Consider the following 20090-nt stretch of genomic DNA (forward strand, 5'->3'; position numbering starts at 1 on the left):
ATCTTGAAGACAAGATGTCTGTAACTTTAATATTCACTATTATTTTGTTGCATATACATACAGCATAATGTGTATTTATTTTCTGCTTAATAAACATTAATTTGCATTCTTACTGTTGTTATTATTAACAATGTGCAACACTGTTACTACTGTAAAGGAGGGTGTGTGGCTTGCATGAGCCGATCAGAGCGGTCTCGTACCCAGCCTGGTCTACAGTACAGGTACTAGGGCTGAACACTGACACAAAATAAAGGTACATACAAAAAGTGATGCGTGCATGAAGGGTTACATTCCTGAAAGAAGTTTAAGAACTTCAAAATGAATCAAATGTGGAAATATGTCAAGGACAAACAACATTGTTTCCATTATGAAAGCTACTGGAAGATATAAGCAAAGGCAAACAGTGTGCATGCCTTACATTTTGTAAAAGTAAAGGAAAAAGTATTGTTTGAGAACAGTATCTTATCAAAAGCATCTATATTTTGAACAAGTGGAAGCCTTGTGATGGGTTCTGCATAAGATTATACAACAAATCATTAAAACAACAATCCAGATTAACTGACCTCCTGATTATCCTAATCATCATTAATTCCTTACCGATTATCTTTTGCATGCGATGATTAGGAAAGGAAAATTGTCCGGCCTTAAGTAACAATAATCAAATTATTACTGAATATAAATCATATACTAATAAACAGAGATTACTCTTTACTTTTTCCTGGGGCAAGTGTCTAGATTTCTTTTTTCTCATGCTGTCGTTGATTGAGCTGCATGAGGGAGAGAGTGCAATACTACAGATCAATTAGCAACATGATCAATATGGTTCAAGATGTGTGATTTAACTAAATCTATGTGAAGCAGACTTGTCATAATCATTCCATATGCCCCACAGCCAATAATCAAAATTTTCACTAGCCATTAGTCCTAAAGCTTGTTGTAATATTGGGCTATTAATGAATGGCAAGCACTAGCCTCAAGCAGTAGAATCTCATCTTCCTCACCGGTCCTATATGTAGGAAAACCTTCCCAATTTTACTAATTTCTACTTGCCCTATGAGCACCTTAATCATGTGAATTTGGGTTGGGACTAAACTGAGAGAGGCACCATTTTCAACTCTTATCATGCTACTCTGATGCTCAGTTACTGAGGTTTATATCTTGTCGCAATACAAACAAATCTTAATGAGACAAAGGTGAAAATAATTATGTTTAGTTTACAGAATTCACCTTATGCAGACTGCATACCTATCAAATTTTGTAAAACAATTCATAACAAGAGTTTGCCACTAACGTGGCTATATCCCCGCCCCTGTTGCAGAATGAATGACTTAATTAAATCTAAACAAACCCTAACTTTTTTTAGCCGAGGTGGTACTGTCATGGAAATTGCAAAAAAAAGAAGAGTTTGGAACCTAAGTCCATCTTACTGCCATGGAAACGTAAAAAAATAAAAATTTCTAAAATTTCTAAATAGCAAAAGGCACCAGTTCAGCATGCACCTGACAAACCTGCAAAGTTTGATGAAAAATATTGAACGGTTTATGAGTTATGCTCCAGAAACGAACCCTACCCTCACAGAACCTTAGTCCATCTTGTTGCCATGGAAACGTAAAAAAAATTTTTTTCTGAAATTTCTGAATAGCAAAAGGCACCAGTTCAGCATGTACCTGACAGACTTTCAAAGTTTGATGAAAAAATATTGAACGGTTTATGAGTTATGCTCCGGAAACGAACCCTAGCCTCACAGAACCTAAGGCCATCTTGTTGCCAAGGAAACGTAAAAAATAAAAACTTCAAAAATTTCTAAATAGCAAAAGGCACCAGTTCAGCATGTACCTGACAGACATTTATGATGGAAAATATCAGCTTGTACAACTTCAATGCTACTGCATGTCATACACTTTTTGAAAGGTCTCATCCTACTGTTAATAAATATGATGCTTGATAGTTTCTAATTACACTTTTGTGCTGTAATCTGTTACAAGGATCGTGATTGGTAAAATTTCAAGCATGTGACCTAAGACAGCCAATCAAATTACAGGAACAAATTTCAGAATTAGAAAAAAAAAAATCATTTTAAAGGGGAAGTGTACACGCAAAAATCACTTTCTTTCTTTTTCTAAACAAAACGCAATTTTAGAATTAGTTAGTATCTGTGTTTGAAAATATACACTCATTTTCTTCACAGTGAAAGTAGGAAGCTCACAATAGTGTGAAAATGATATGCCGTTATGAAGCCTTCGCTTTTCGAGCTAAACAGGCCTGAGTTATCCCCCTTAGATTATGACGTAATTGGTGCCAATTCAACTGGGTCCCTGCCTTTTCCGAACGCAAAAGATATCAAGTACAAGTTTGCGGTAAAACAACATGGCCTACGACACACTCCGGCGCAGTGGTGACTCAGCATAACACTATGCTGGCTGGCATCTGAGACGCTAGAATCACACACCTGTACCTACACCACGTGAAGCGGCTCTAACAAAGCATGATGACGTCATAATGTTTATCAATTGGCACCAATGACGTCATATTGCAAGGGGCATAATCCATGGTGTTTTTGTTATGGAAATAGAACACTTGGTAAATGTGAAAAATATAAATCGTTTTAATGCAAAACATATGTTAATTAATTGTGATATTTTTATATTTTTGCCTATGACACTTCTAGGTTAACACTTTTATTGTGGAAAAAGTACAAGAAAATTAGGTTCATTTCCGTGTGAACTTGCCCTTTAAGCAGGAAATCACAACCATACAATTAAAATATGGTACATCATGGACACAACGTGCTAGGTTGCAATATTTGACAACAAATTTCACATGCATATATTTTGGCAATAAACATGTGTCCGAGCCTAAAAATCAAGGCGTCAAATGCCAAGATGTCACTTGACTTACATTACACAATTAAACAAAATGATCAAAATAGTAAAGTAGATGTAAGACTGACGTTTAGCAACATCTTTGTTCATATTTTTTATATGTATTACTTACTTGCTTGAAACGTCTTCATATTGCTCTGTGACATGTTCAATGTGGACGTGAAGCATGTGTCCCAGAAAAACAGTTTCAATAACATTGTGGGAAATATTTAATAATTTTAAATCTATCAATAAAATATGATAAATTGAGATGAAATACTTATTATCAGACATTGTAAAAAGTGATAGATTTAGATGAATGATATGACAGGTAGGATCATAAAATTAGATATTATTTTGACATCGCTACGACCTGGCCGATTTACCGAGTTCAGCATGGTAAGATGATGCAACAGTAAAGCAAGAAACAGTTCAGACAGCTATTGCTAAAACTGTACAGGACAGAGTTAGTAAAAGTACAATGTTGATAAAAAACACATGAGAAGGTCAATAAACTCAAGTTAATATTAGCAACAGTCTCTCGTGACATTTGCATCATATCCATCAACTCGAACATGTGTACAGCATCCACTGCTGACATCTAGGAACACAGGACCTGAAAATACATTTCAAAAGGACGAAGCATTAACCAGCTAAAGCAGCTGACAGTCAATAACTGCACCTAGCAACCAGTCAAGCATAACACAGCAGAGACACTGCCTTCAGCAATCAACTCTATATACACTGTTTACAAGTTTGTCAATGCCACTAATGTAATCACACAATCCATGGTTAGCCAGCCATTTCAATAGCTTGGATCACAGGCTGGCTTGAGTAGATCTATCTGATTCATTGTTTTAGGTGCATGAGAACAGCAAAGGCTTGGTATGTTTACCGAGTGAAAGATCATGTCCTGTCCAGCAGAAACAACACAAAATCACGATTTCAAACAAGAATATAGCTTCTTCTCTCAAAGGTAATAAAGAACTTCATTTGCCATTACAAATACCAGAGCTTGAAATACAGATTGAAAGTCAAGAAATCTTTTTACTAAACTGAAACTGAAATGCTAAGGGAGTCCCAAGGATAATTCCCACCCTCCCTTCCATCTCCTACTACTGAATACATTATGCCTGCACAGTTGGCCCTATAAACAGCACAGGAACCAGTTAATCAGGGTTACTTAGAGGCATAGGCATTAACACTGTGACAGCTGACAAGGGTCAAGCTAATGTCAAACATGCAAATTCAATCTTCAACAAAGTGAATATTGATGGACCATCAGCTTCTGAATGTGTACCCTCATAGCTCTTGATCTTGAGCATATATTCAAACATGCCAAGGACAGCAATTTAACAAATTACAGCGATTAGCAATAAACTAGTGCAAATATAACATGTATGTTTGCCATTGGGCAAGTAATTTGCGAGAAGACTCAATTGTTTTCACACTTAAAGCTAATATAATAAGAAAGGTGTTTGTATTACATGACTGATCTATACAGCTCATACAGTACACAAAGAAGCAGAACTATCTTAACAATGACCATTCCAGTGACCTAAACCTTCTATGTACTTTTATCCAACTACAGTGAACACTTTTTGAGTCATTGTGAACATAGTACATTTTTTAGTTTATGACCTTGAGTGTTAACTTGACCGACTCCTGAAAACTATGCTACAAATGATATACTGAACACTGATAAAGTTTGAAGAAAAAGTTAATACACAACAATGAAGACAAAAATGAAGCACAGATATAACAAGTGTCCAAGAACTCCAGTGGTGTCTGGTGTCAATGCTGTATGGGTAGGTATGATTTGTCTGTTGTGTAACGCCGCACTCAGCAATATTCTAGCTATATGATGGCGGTCTGGACCAGACAATCCACAGATTAATATCATGAGCATCAATCCACACAATTGGGATACGATGACATGCATCAACTAAGTCCGTGAGCCTGACTGCCCGATCCTGTTAGTCGCCTCATACAACAAGCATAGTCGCCTTTTACGACAAGCATGGGTTGCTGAAGACTCCGGGTCAGAAATACTAGTAACTAAATACTATACTAATAAGTATAGTTATATGAGAATTTCATTTGAAGATCTATTCTAACCTGGATCTTCATGTGTTGGGAATGTATGAAACAATTTATTTTTTTCGCCAGACCACCAACGATAGTGCATGAGTATATGTTAAGCTAGAACATATTAACCAACACTAACTAAGGATTTCAAGAGAAAATGACATGGCTAAGCTTTGTATCAATCATATTTAACATTTGGCTTCAACTGTACATGTGAATTCATTGTAGTGTGAACCTTTTATAGAGTGAGATTATCAAACATACCTCTCATCCAGTATGGGAAAGTAAATTCAAAGCCATCCATTGTCATGTTAAATTCACATACGACAAGCAAATGCTTATGTAGATTTCAGACCCTTCCAAAGGAAATATCTTTGTGCTTCACTAGAGAGTGTCACATTTCTTGCCACCATCTTGATGGAACTGATCTTTATCATTGTTTATCAGTCTATCATTAGTTATGATAAATATGCAATCACATTAAAATCAGATCTTAGTTCTCGCTATCCCTAAACAAAGATCTGAGGACATCCCATTACAGGTCACGTCAGAACTACCTTTCATCCAGCCAATCAAAGTGTCGCTTACCAGATTATGAAAGTGATAGTCGGAATGTGTTTTCTAATCATGCAACCTCGAAAACGTTAACATGGAGTATTCTAAACGACAGTTACGACCTGTATGACTGATTCCGTCAAAATTATCGTCTATCTCTCGCTTCCATGGGATAAACATTTGAATAGAGTCGTTGCACTGTACATTGGAAGCACTGCCATGCAATCTCAACCATTTATTAGACATTCCGGAATGTTCGTTTGTTTAGTTTTCAAAATTTTAATTGAGAACTGTGTCAACATATTTTTCAAGCGTAGTCTGCAATAGAAGTCACCAGGTTGAAATGAGTGCCGAAAAGCTCAAGAAAGCTGATTCTAATTGGCTGATGTCGACTTCATTTCAGTGGTCGGTCAAAGTTCGCGAAAGGTCGTTCTGACGTGACCCGTAATGGGATGTCCTCAGATCTTTGTTTAGCGGCAGTGAGAACTTAGATCTGATATTTTAATGAGATTGGATAAATATGTTTTCATTAAACTGATGTGGTGTCTTTCATCTGTAAGCTATTAAGCATCTAGTTCTTTGTGGTGCAAGGAGGGTTCGAATTACATGTAGTTTAGAGCTGACGGCATGTTTAAAATTGTTATGGCACAGTTAAAATAAGTTTCTGGGCCCCAATCCACAACGCGTTCTTAGCGCTACGACTATCGTAAGCCAGTGTTAAAGTATGGGAGTAACAATCACCTTAGTGCTAAGATCACTTTGTGTAATGGGGCCCTGTTGCCATAAGCATGATAAGAGCACATTAGATATATACTCTTAACAATAACGCTTGGTGACAAGTTCATTACATGAAACCCCAATGAGCATGACAACTACATGGAAAATAATGACCACATGAACACACTTACGATGCTAAATGCACAGTACAAATCACAAGATGGAAATGAAAAAGGATATCAGTCTCAATGAAAAGGAAGACGGAAAACTGTCTGATGAATTATCTGATGAGGGCTCCAAATTCTTCTTCCAGTTGGCAAACTTCCTAACAAGCCTCAGGGCACACCTGAACATCTTTAAAGGGGCACTGATCTAACGCAATTCCCCGGACTGGTTGTTGCCTTCGTTATTGTTTTTTCCCCGTGAGTACCCGGATGATACGCAATGCAACTGAGCGTGACCAGAGACTGGGCTACCGTCTGCAAGGACAGCTAAATAAACTTGGAGGCTGGAGGCAATATTTGTTTTACACATTTTTGAACACTGATTAGTTTAACCGTGATCTATAAACATTTCGACAAAAGGCGCATGTTAATTAATTTCTTCAGCCTAAACAAACAGACAAAAAGAACGGCGGAGCTCATCGTATGTCGCCATTTGGAAATACCCCAGATGGTTATAGTTTAATAATAAAAAAAAGTATCCATGCAGTGAAAGCATTTTCGGATTTCGGATTGCGTCGATAATACGATTACTACTCCCTTGTTGTCATCCACGTTTTCTGGTATAACCCTACACTTGTGTATTTGTCGTCATTCACTTGATGCTCAGTTAATGAATTTATTACAGGTACAATTAGTGGTAGCACCACTTAGATTACCCGACAAAGGTTCCCATTTGGCATTTATTGTGTCTGGGGTAATTATTCAATCTAAATCCAGGTTTGAAGTGAGGTGAAATGTGTGTTATGTAATATGCAGCCCAGCAAGAGGTGAATGATCAGTTCATTTACTTTTTTTGTAAATCAACGGATCGATCCTAGTCATCAAAGGATTAACAGAAAATACGTTGATTGATTAATCACTGTTATCTTGCACAGTGGATATGTCAAAAGGGAGTGTTTACATGTCTAGGATTACTAAAACAAAGGGAATACACTCATATCATGGCGTGAAGTGTCGATGTAAAAACAACATACTTTGTTCAAAGGGTTAACTAATAATACGTTGATTGATTGCTCATTGTTATCTATCACTCAATGGATTTTTTAGGAACCGTGGACGTTATGAAAATAGTTGTCACATGGGCTTTCTCAGCTGACCCTTGAGACTTGACACCTATGTGAAACACCTGAAACAATCTAAGTGATCAGTTGAGAAAGGAACACGGGTTATAATATCCCAAAACGATATATATCTTTAAAAATATTTGATTGTTACAGAGACACGTGACATCGATTAAGTTTCTTTGTACAGCTGCAGACGAGTGGGATATTGTTCCTTTGTGTGGATATTCACGGATACATTCCTCGAACAAGGAAGCTGCCCAAAATTTATACACATAAATTTGGTAGGTTGTAATTATGGTATTTGCATTTTGTTTTCCTTCGTTCGCTGTAGCATTGAACCGATTCGTTCTTGTTCCTCTACGTCTTGGTTGGGAAATTCTTCAGATTGACTAAAATTGATTAAGACGATCAAAAGGGCCTAACAACATCACAACAGATTATTATGTTGGATTAGAAGCCAAACAACATAGAAATGTACTTTTCAACGTAACATTTTCAGTCTCTTGGTGATGACATTAAACATCAAAATGTTTGGAATTCGTTATCATAATAATACAGATGGAAATGTTTTTCAGTCACTTTGTAAAATAACTGAATATTTAGGCGTTTAATAAATTTGAAAATGTTACATATTTTGACAGTAAAAAAATATACACACTATAAAAAAAAGCAATGCCTCAGGTGAAATATTTACTTTGTGTTGCAAGTCAAAATAGTGTAAACGAAAATCGCAAAATTACCAAGCAAGTGACTTATCAAAATTTCGTCACCATTACCGATGCTACCCGCAAAGATACCTACATTTCCTTATTATCTCGAAAACTGTATTTCATTTTGTTGATCAATGTGACCATACGCCCTTATTACTACCCATAAAAGTGACTAATGCGCTTACGAATGGCGCGGCAGAGGTCGCGAACTAGTCTAGATTTCTGCTATACATCCGGGTACTCACTGGGAAAAAACAATAACAAAGGCAACAACCAGTCCCGGGGAATTGCGTTAGATCAGTGCCCCTTTAAGGGTGCCCTGTGGCACATGTAAAAAACTACATTTGTATCCCTGCTGTTATGAATACCAAAGATCAAAGCTACTATTGCATGTTATTTTTTTTATAACATGGCAGCAACACTGTGAAATGGTAACTCATTGTCAGACAGTGTGTTTTCTAACTTATTGATGCATGTGTTGATGGAGTAATGTGTTTATCTAACAATGTAGACTGGCTCGGTATGTCTGGACTAGTATTATGGAAGGACCTCGATGAGATGTGGCAGGTTAGTTAACTTTGACAAATTGTGTGTTAACTGTGTCATGAAACTATTGCGAATGTGTGTCACTTGCAAAACATTCCCTATTTACAGTACATATACTCAAAACCATTTCCACTTCCAAGCTACTAGGTAATCTATTACCAGACATAAACATGAAGCTGGACATAATTAATCACCTCGGTAATCACTGCCCCTAATGTTAATCTTATCACAGTGGTAACTCCTAGTGTTAGGCAACTCCTCCTCGTTAAAATGGATCACCAGTCACTCTGACAATTAATAGGCTGTCACATTTTAGAAGCATGCATAGACAGGTAACTTCCTACCTTCTAAGGGTATGACAAATGGGAAGTAAAACTAATGAGAATGAATCCATTGATCTGTCGAGACTACATAGAATATCACTTATTTCAATAGATAAATAATGTCACTGTTACTGATAATAACTTACAGTGCATCATCAAGGCCATAATTTCGGTTTTGACTAAACTATATGTTATAAACTTTAGAGTTTTTAACAGATGTCCTCTTCACTGTCAGTTATCTAATGAGCAGTTGTGTGGGAAGTAATATCAGATCTCATCTACTGCACAAACACAAGGCAGGAATATGTCACTTCTTACCAAATAATCAGCAACTAGATGCCAAACAAATGTGGAGGTGGGAGGGATATTCCTGATGTCATGGAGATAGTATTCTTAGAATTATACACAATGATAACAATTGTTGGATAATTCCTTAGAATACCTAACCTCTATAACATCAAAGCGAAAATGGTGGGTTATTGCATTTAGTCATTAAAAAATAAACGAGTGGGAGTTGTTTATCGTACAATAAAACACTGCAGGGAGAATAAACCATGAGGGACGTGCACAATTACCATGAGTCGATCATTTCTTATATGAGATATCAATATTATATACATTTTTTAGGGTTGTTACTAAAATGTACAAGCTTTAAAAATAGTTACCCATATTTAAATAATGATGACTCCCTCAATAAAATCCGACCTTGACAATGTCAGACAAGTCCATTTTAGGAACAGGTGGGTTATTTTTCTGCATATTCTCACAATCATTCCGTTGAATATCTGTACCTTGTCTTCCATTTCTCTCCCACTTTTGGATGCGATTGTTTGGCCACTCCGTTTATCTAGGTAGCCAAGGTACAACTATGGGGAACAACTTACTGGACACAGACCTCTCAAAAATAATGTCATGCAACATCAGAAGTCGTCAAGTTATGCGTGCGCATATTCGAATCTACAGAAAAGATGTCATGATAGAACAATGTTTTATCGTGAAATAAACCATGCTTCTTTCTTCATTGTACTTTATAGATATCCTATATTCCCACATAACTGACAGAAGTAAATAGTTAACATGAAGACATTAAAAGTTATATGCACAATACCAATATATCTGCATTATTCCGACTTCACTTTCGGTCCCATCTTTGACATCACATCCAACTTTATGATGCCAGTTCCCGCCTCGTTGATGCACTTAAGGTCATTATAACGTCACTTCCAGTTAAATGATGATATAATCATTATCTTATATCTGGTCGTGATGACGCAACTTTATGTTATGATGTCACTTCCGGTTGACATCATGATAGTACATATACGTCACTTGTACACAATACATTCTGACAACTCCTAGGAAACTGTCCAGACAAGTATAGCCGAAGATCACCTTCAGATCTTATGTTGTGACTCCACAGAGTTTGTTAAACTTAACCATGTCACCCATAGTTGAACAAGATCCAAGAAATTTCAAATATCTCAATGGCTGATCGTTAGCTGGAATCTTCATTCGCCACCTTTTTCCCCTGAGAATTGGGAGGAAAGAGCTTACAGAAAATTGATAGACTCGGATGCCACAAGTGGTCCCAGATTGGGCAATCCTGCAAGATCTGCACATCGTGCAAGTAGAAATTTGTGAACATGTTTTTGAGAACTCCCAATGACAATTAGATATGACTTGTTCCATATGAACAGTGTTCCATGCGGCTAGGCTCGTGGCTAAGGACAGCGTTAGAAGTTGGCACTAGTCCTTTAGTCCTCACCAAATTGCCCAGTAGTTAAACGTATCCTAAAGACTACAGTAGTAGAAGTTTGTCCTTTTTAGGAGTTTTGCTATATGTTATCATTACAAGGACTAGTGGGCTAAAACTGTTAGTTTCTATAACTGCAGTAAGACTGAATCTCGTGAGTTCAGCAACTACCAATTGTAGGCATGGCTAATAACTATCCTTAATAGTGGACTTGAGTCATCCTACTACTGTTGCCTTGGTGATATTTTTGGCACACATAGGCTTACATGATAAGAACAATCATTTCCTGTGAATCAAGTGGCCATCAAGGAATCTGGAGCAACCTGGAACGTCTCCAAGATCGTGCTGCAGAGGCCGCCTGCATGTTGGACGAGGTAACTTCCAGGATTGTTGGTGGAGGTACTGGAGGTTGTTGTAAAATAGAAGGGATCTTGGCTGGTGCAGAAGCTCTGTGAGCTTTAAAGGCTCATCCATTAGTAGTGGAAAGAGCCTTGGATACCATGCTCGGTTGGGTCATGCCGGCGCTACCAGAATGATGATGTAATTTGTCTCCTATCCTTTGGATTACCCTGTCCTGGCAAGACCAAGGAGGCAAGGAATGGGCAAAGATGTTCAAATTAGATCTCGTCCTCCATGGACTTTTTAAATGAGATTATCTGTTCTATTTAGTTCCGAAGTTATAAGTATAAGCAGAATATGTTTTTTAGCAGTAGAATTCCATACTACTAGTAATCCTCTGAATTCCTACTCGGTAAGAGAAAAGCACAGATCACATCTGTAATCCATTGTGCACATCATATCCTGGCACTTAAAACACATGGTATAGGGATCCATAGGAATTTAGAGAGTTCCACAATTTGTGCAGAGTAATGCAAAAACATGAAGTCTACTTAACTTGAAAGATCTTGCAAGATGATGACAACTTATAGTAGCATATAGTGGTATATTGTTAATTTAATTGTGAAAAACCATTTGATAATTATCAATAAAAAAAAAATTTAAAAAAATTGTGACTTGGAATTCTGGTAAAAAAAATATTTTTTGACCCAAGCTCACGTAGAAAAGAAGTGATGTAATCCTGTCTTGTGCTTGTGCAGTAGATCGGTTTTGATACTAATTCCTGCGCAATTGCTCATTAGATAACTGGCAGTAAAGAAGACATCCTTTGAAAAGTCCAAAGATTTCTGTAGAGTGAGTTTAGCCAAAATGGAAATAAAGGCCATGATGTAATAGACACATGATAGAGGTAAGGTATTCGAAGGAATTATAAATATCCTCTGAAAAGATATGTTTGTATCCACTTATAAGAATTTACATATCAACAGGAAGATGATTCCTCCCGCAGAAATTGATATATATTTCTCAAAGCAAACAGTTTTTGTCTTGTCATAGAAATCGGTTGACGAGAATCTTCACTTTGACAGATACTGCAATTAAGTTTTGTTCTACAGTGCTACAGTTACAAGATGATTGCCATAATGTCAACTCAAGTAATGATACCAGTATCACAATGTGCGGTCCTAGCTATGAGTGATACAATTATTAAGGGAGTCATAAAATAAATAAATTGTAAAGTACTATTTTCTGACTATATGTACAAGAGTTCTCACCAATTATCTAAATTAAATAAATTAATTAATTGGATCTTTAGTTCCCTTGATGACTGATCATGACACTAAGTCAGGTGTAATTTTATGTTATCATATTCAGTCTGCGCCATAAACTTGAACAAGAAGTTGGTATCGGCATCATTTTCAGAAGAGCTTAGTGTTATTATTAGCTGAGCTAACTAGAATTTTACTCTGGTCACTTAAATCTCAAGATTGCTCATTGTGTCCCTACTATCATCATGATTAAGATATGTATTGCATAGTGACATAGGGGGCATGTGAGGTATGGGATGGTTGCACCGAAGGACAAAGTGAGAAATTAGAACAATTACAATTAGAAGCTGCACGCATTGTAACTGGTCTACCTAAATATGCCCCTGGCATTCATTATATTATGAAACCGGTTGGGAACCCTTAGTTGAGCGTAGAAAGAAACATTAACGTTGTCTTTTCTAAAAATTAATCATAATATGGCCCTTCGTATCTAACAAATATTCTACCCAAAACCGTTGCTGCAAAAAACTCATACAGTCTCAGAAACTCTGAAAACATCAGTGTTCCTCTCACAAGACAAAGACATTCGTGTGAATCCTTTTACCCATGGTCTATATGATTGTGGAACTCTATTCCGTTATCAGATCGAAATTCTACGATTTCTTGTTTTTATTATTCTTTACAAAAGCACCAGCCCACGTCACCTGCGTACTTCGCATATGGAAAAAGAAAATATATCTTACACACAAAACTGAGATACATGTGCAGTCAACTGAATTATGATTTATATAGAATTGGTATAAAAGATCACCCGAACTGTACATGTTCAAATACATGTGAAAATGCATATAATTATCTCATGGAATGTCCTTTGTCTAGTCATCAGCGTGAAAGTATCTTTAACAGCCTTAAAAATATTGTTCATAACATTCATGTTGGTGTACACTTACTGTTATACGGCAATGCAGATCACGTTGTTACAGAAAATGAAGCTATATTTAAGGCAGTACAACATTATATATGTACAACTAAAAGATTTGTGTAAAGAACTCTCTCAAATGTCTATTCTATAGTGTTGTATGCACATATATTGAATTTGAAATTGTGAAACCCTAATCCCGTTCACTCCTTGTGAATAAATATGTTTAAATCAAAGGCGGCTGTAACAGGAATACAATGAACTATTTGGCACAATATTAATAGCTTTCAACAACAGGGTGTTAACAAAGAAAGAGTACCAAATAATTCGCCAAATGGCAGTTTCTTTCTCATTCTACCATAAGATGGTGTTATGAACATGTATGTTTATGTTGATTATATTTTGCAGGGAAAAGAAAAGTCATCACTTTATTTTAACATAATATATACCCATGTTATGGGTTTTCAGATGCTTAAGAAACAGCCATAGTTTTCTCTCTAATCACATGAACAACTGTAAAACATTTCATTCACTTATAAAGGACAACTCTCTCTTAAAAACAAGCCATCATCTGAGTATTTACATGAATATGATCCAACGATATCAAAGGCACACGCTCGATTAATGATAAAGTATAGGCAAATAAGAAATAGAAACTCCCCCATGATAACTTGGGACAATTCGTTTCCCTGAAACTTACCAGAGTTCAGATGAAACAATAATTATGGTAATTGTAGTATTCTGAAGACTGCTTTGAGCTAGGTGTCTCTAAAACTGTTTACAAAAAAAAGATACTATCAAAACACAGATGATATATGTATATCATCTATCAGGAACAGCTATTACAAATATTACCAACTAGTTCATGTTTATCCTAGGCTGTGTTCGTGTTAAATCGAAATAATTAATGCAAATTCATTCCAGAATTTATAATCATCTAAAAACACCAGTGACCACCAATTCTTTGCAAGATAAAAACATTGCCTGCAGGCCATGTGAGAGTAGCTATGCCATTGTTTCAGCAAAGCGAAACGGCGCGAGTGTTGTATTTCCAGTGATGTTCGGCAGGTTCGGTAACTGTTGAATTGTAACAATGACACATGAGAAATAATCAAGTAAATAAGTCATGTGAAGTGCTGCCGACAAAACATTCTTGCGAAGCACTGAAGCCTGGAGTGACACCGGCTTTTAAAATGTCAACTGTATTACAGACGACGTCTTGATAATTATCGCACACTACTTGCTAAGTTACATTACCTCTAATTGTAAAAGATAAACTCCAAGACAGTGCGGCATATTCCAAAGTACATTAACATCTTAAAACGTGTAGATTTACTTCTGACGTTCTGTCAAACGACCTGAACTGGCACAGGAACTGGCTTGACGTCACCTATAGCAACCCATCGTAGCGCCACCTTGCGACAACTTCCTGTTGTCAATGTTATATGGTTAGCTCAATCAAAAACGAAATGGGATCGGTAACTTTAATTACCGGCAAAATGGAATAGTTAGCCACAGGATGGTAAAAATGAATCTCAAATATGATCAACACTTTCTTCGCTATGAGACAATTAGTTTCTAATTATAGATTCTTATTACACGGATGTAAAGAAATCACTAACAAAATAACTCAACTTCTCGTTACATGACCAAGTCCATTGTAAGATTTCGTAAAAAAATTGCCAGGCAAAAACAAGTTTACACTTGAAATTGGGTTTGCAAAACAAAAAAAACAACAACAAAAATGAAATCGTTATCAAAACGTTACTGGGGTGAAACCAGTCGCCGAAACACTGCACAAAACAGAATCAAAACACAACTATGATACCCGTATAAAATACATCGTTATCGAAAAAACAATTATTGTTAGTCTCAGTTTTGCCACCATCAAACATGTGTTTCTTTTGCGCAAGAGGTTATATCATAAACTTGTGTTTATGTATCACCATCAAATAAAGATGGTATACCAGATGTTCGCGAAAGGTTGAGCGTATATCCTTATCCACCGGTGGCACCCGTCACAAACACATGAAAAGGCAAGTCAAATGTTCACATGAAAAAACCCCACACGGGCACGTATGGTACAAGTCAAAATAGGGAACTGCATCGAGCGTCAGTTTGGTCACTGGTGCATCAAATTTAGAAATGTTCTCCACCTGTTTTCCATAAAATGTTTGAAAGCTTTACCGAGGCCTTAAATGTTGTAACCCTGATGAAATAGGTTTTGGAGAAGAGTCGTATTGCGCTCTTTGAATCTTAAATACGCAGTATGAGAATGCTCGATAGTACCTCAAAATGATAGAACTGCTGGAATATTGCTCGACAAAAAGGTAAGGTTGATTGTTGGAGAGGTAAAGTCGCCCCTCTTGTCATACAGTAGTGTAGATAGTTTTTTCATTTTTAAGCACAGATTTAAACATGAAACATGGATTTACTTCACTTTTCTCATGTGCTTCTCGTTCAGGTGCATGGGTAAATCAGTGGACCCGAATTGGCCATTTGACCATTATTATAAACGATATCAGATCATCGATTAACTGAAGCATAAGTTACATTTTGTTGGCCAAAGTCCTTTGTTTAGATTTTGCCTATCCGAGCAGAAATTTCGATTCATATATGCATAAAGAAACAGATCAGTAAGAATTAAGGGAGCACACATTGGTGTGCATGGGGATATCCACTTATTGCCCAAATGCCTAAAATTCACAAAGGCCAAGATGTTATTGATGAGAAAGTCCAGCATTTCGCATACTAAAGGATGGCTCGAGTACAGTCATCGTGGCCATATAGCTGCAAGAGTCAATGGCATTAGCCATCCGAAATATTCATTGGAGTATTCATACAAAATAATATTGTTATGTAATTTCGTATTAAAAACTTCTGATGTCCGGTAATTTTGTACCCAAACCAAGAAGTATTTTTTTCTGCACAAATTCAATTACATTACTAACACACATTACCATCTCATTTCAACAGACGGATAGATTCTCTTCAGAACCATATATAAATAGCCGCTAAAAGTGACACAATAAAAATCATTTTTGTGCATCGAACATACATTTCTTACACACCCGTGGGTGAGAAACCCATTTGAGATAACTGGAATCAAACATATGTGTGAGATCGAAATCCAGGCCCGTGGTTGGCTACTCCATGGTGATGACCTGAGGTCAGATGATGACGGACTACTTTCTATAAGTTGCTCGTTCTTCAGTCGAACCACAGGACCGTGTGATTATGATAATTATAAACAAAGTCGTCCTCGTCGGTTACATTATCTGTTATGTCAACGTTATCGTTTTTTCGAGTGTAAACCCCCTGGATGCCACAGCGACACGCATGTCCCTCCTCTTCAACCCTCACTTCGAAGTCGAATAAAATTTGAAATACATCAGGCAAACTAATACACTTCACAGTTTTAAATTCTCCCTTCTAGCTGTTTATCATTTACTGCCATTTTAGGTAAAGCAAAAGTACTGAAAGTGACTTCTGAAAATCAGGTACATCGTAAATCCGCCAAATCACAATTTTACAATACTGTGTTTAGAAATCTGAATATCGGAAATCATGCGAAATAAATTTGGTGTGAAAACGAACGCTGTGCTCGGAAAACTGTACTTGTTGAAATGTAAACAAAGCAAATTTCATATTTTACACTGAGGTACTTTCGTCTATACTGACCAAAAATCACGCACAACGACGACGGTAGTTATCTGCGTTTCTGACAAATTCTCTTTCTTACATTGGAAAACATTGTACACAAATAACACTGCGCAGATTGTCAGAATGCTTCTGATTACTTACATGACACATTTATGTATATACGATCCCTCAATCAACGAAAATCCTCATCTGGAAATCCCGCGTACTGTTGTCAGTGAACACGCCATTTTGTATAAGTCGGTCACCGTTAGTGATGTCATACGGAAGTAAACATTGTTGTACATATTTGATAATATCTTTGAGCTGTGAAATTTTAACTCCGCAACCAGCGTGTTCTTTGTTTTTGTCTAGTTTGCACTATCATCATCACTGCCCTGATAATCCACAGATGTGGCGGAAACCTTTTCGTGTAGGGTCACATTATTTATGAGTAGTAAGCAGTACATAGGATGACGTCACTTATGACAGTGGTGTTATGTATTAATGCGCTGCTTCCATCATGAGAACAGACAAAATGCATTGATTCGACGCTAAAAAAAGGGGGGTTTTAGGGTGTGTAGGAAACAGATTACTGCACTCGTGCCTGTCATATACCATTGATCTTATAACGAGTTGTTTCAAAACGTATCTAACCAGCTTGGCTTCCTTCCATATTGATGGCCGTCACATCTTTGGAATGTACCATTTTTGGGTTCCATGGGTCGTAGGGTTTCGAAATAGTTTCACTGTGTCGATTAGTCTTGACATACTGTGAGACAATATTTAAATATAGTATATGATTAATTATTACATGTAATGTTTCGCAAAATGGTATTGAATCGTCACATAATTAAACCGACATTTATCGGATAACAATTCAAGCTCAAATACAATGGAATGGCCCGCCATATTGAGCATCCCGCCAAAAGAACTTGCGCGAGGAAGAAAGTGTGTGTCAGGTAGCAGCTGGGTAGGTTATGAACAATGACAACTATGTAATCAGTTTCTGTTAATGTGTAGACGTGTGTTAGATATTATGTACTATTAATGAAAACTCCTCGTCGGACAATAATAGATTCTTGTCGAGTGAACTCTGGTGAATGTAGATCTATGCAAATATTGCAATAAAATATTGATTTATGTAGGCCAGGCCCAGTTCTAACGGTATAAAAAACATTTCACGCTTTCAGTTATTCCACACATGAATACCCAAGACTGTCATTGCAGTTTAACTCATTTCGTGGTATGCATGTTCTTTTGCCATTTGTTCCAACGTTTCTGTGTGTGTTTCAGTGTTAAAATGTCTTCGGAACAAGTTGAAAAACTCGAAAAGAAAGTTAGAAGACCCGAGTGTGCTCGCTGTCGTAACCACGGCATCATCAGTCATTTGCGGGGTCACAAACGATTTTGTCAGTTCACTAACTGCATGTGTGCAAACTGTATACTGATTGCACAGAGACGAAAGGTTTCTCGGGAGCAAATAGCATTACGAAGGCGCCAGGAACAAGACGAGGCAGCAGGGCTGTTCATTCCAGTTCCAGAAAACTTGTTGAATGGTAGGCCAAAACATCCCTCAAAGAATGAAATCTTGTGAAAATAGCTGTAAGGAACACATCAGAGTTCCCGATTACAAGTTGTGCAGACTGCATTCACATTCATTCCAACCACCCATATCTGATATTACATATATTATTTGAATAGAAGATAGATCTACAAGATTCATTGTAAAACAGATTCAAGGCACAGTGCATGCTTGGTCCTGCTTGGGGAATATGTTACTTTAAGGCTCTCAACTTCTTACCTTTCACTTACACAAATACGTTCTTCAGGTAGAAATAATACTTCTTGATTTTTCTGGTTTGAATGACTATTAATGTGGTTATGATTATATAAGTGAGTGCTAAGGGAAACAATGTTTTCGTAAAGCAGTACATATTTGAAGTTAAGGGGGTCCTGGGGACCTGCAAATGTTATCCAATGGTAATTGAATCTAGGGACGCTAGGACAATGACCCCTTGACTTTCATGCTTGATGTAGAACACTATAAAGCCTGTTAACTTTACAGTGTTAGAAATTGGCACTAGTCCTGTAGTCCTTGCCAAACTGCCCTATAAGGGTTTTGGTATATGTTTATATCATTATAACGACTAGTGGACTAAAAATGGTAGTTTCTACCGCTGCTTTACATTCACTCTTTGATTCAGGTCGCAGTAGCGATACAATTGGCTGTCATCTGAAGATGCTGAGGCAGAAGTTCCCTAACATGAGTTTAGGCCGGATCCATGCTGTACTGAAGGACACAGGAAACATGGAACAGACTATTGCTAGACTACAGAAAGGTACACAAACATTCACAGGCTTAACACAACCATGCAACCATGCAAGCCACCCGATCCCCCATAAACACCCCCCAAATTATGTATCACGCTCCATTGAAAAAACGTTTCAGCCCTGCATATTGGTTAAGATATTAAAAAAAACCAAAAGAACTTAATAAAGTTGGGAAGATTGTCTTTGATGTATCATGAAATAAAGACTCGTGACAAAAAATGTCATTATGATTAAGTAGTCGTAGTGAAAAGGATAATAGTAGTCTGTAGCGTAATGGTTCTGGGCCCATTTACACAAAGCAATCTTAGTGCTATTACGATCGTGCTTTAGCATAGACTTACGATAGTTGTAGCGTTAAGATGGCTGAAGTAATACTGTGCCCAGTCACTGATCTCTTCAAATATGCAGAGAAGATGTCTGGGCCCAACAGTGTACCTGGAGAGAATGTGTTCTCTTTCTCAAGGAATGTACTTCTTCAGATTTAGCCTGGTCTGATTATGGTCTGGGCATTTAATTACATAATATTTAACTGTCATAGGAGTATTGTCATTGCAGCCATTGCAAACAGGAGACACCTTTGTATCAAGAACACTGCGGGAAGTGTTTAAACCCCAATGTCCAAATGTTGTGATAATGGGTTCCTCACATCCAGTCACAGACAAATTTTCCTTTTGAATTGAACAGAAAGAAAACCTGAGTACAGGAAACAGCCAGACGTCCCACCATCCTTAACTGTTGCCATTTTGTCGGTAA

The 20090-nt window shown here is 37.1% G+C and overlaps 2 protein-coding genes across 4 annotated transcripts in view; one reads left to right on the forward strand and one right to left on the reverse strand.

Moving 5' to 3' along the window:
- LOC124146203 (serine/threonine-protein kinase NIM1-like) overlaps window positions 1–16470 on the reverse strand; it is a 52968-nt gene extending 36498 nt beyond the window's left edge. The window contains exon 1 of the mRNA XM_046516380.2: window positions 14622–16470. The gene's annotated coding sequence lies outside the window, so the exon portion shown is untranslated. The remainder of the gene's footprint in view (window positions 1–14621) is intronic.
- The window catches only part of LOC124146204, a 119909-nt gene that overhangs the window by 93552 nt on the left and 6267 nt on the right, over window positions 1–20090 (forward strand). The window contains exons 1-3 of one of the 3 annotated variants that reach the window (XM_046516383.2): window positions 17607–17976; window positions 18300–18562; window positions 19211–19345. In XM_046516383.2, the coding sequence (XP_046372339.2) occupies window positions 18307–18562; window positions 19211–19345 (391 nt within the window). In that variant the 5' untranslated portion in view covers window positions 17607–17976; window positions 18300–18306. Of the gene's footprint in view, window positions 1–17606; window positions 17977–18299; window positions 18563–19210; window positions 19346–20090 lie in introns of those variants that run through there. The other 2 variants (XM_048399762.1, XM_046516382.2) reach the window with 2 other exon arrangements.

This window comes from Haliotis rufescens, unplaced genomic scaffold (assembly GCF_023055435.1).
Source record: "Haliotis rufescens isolate VD_foot unplaced genomic scaffold, xgHalRufe1.0.p SCAF_2, whole genome shotgun sequence".
Lineage (NCBI taxonomy): Eukaryota > Metazoa > Mollusca > Gastropoda > Lepetellida > Haliotidae > Haliotis > Haliotis rufescens.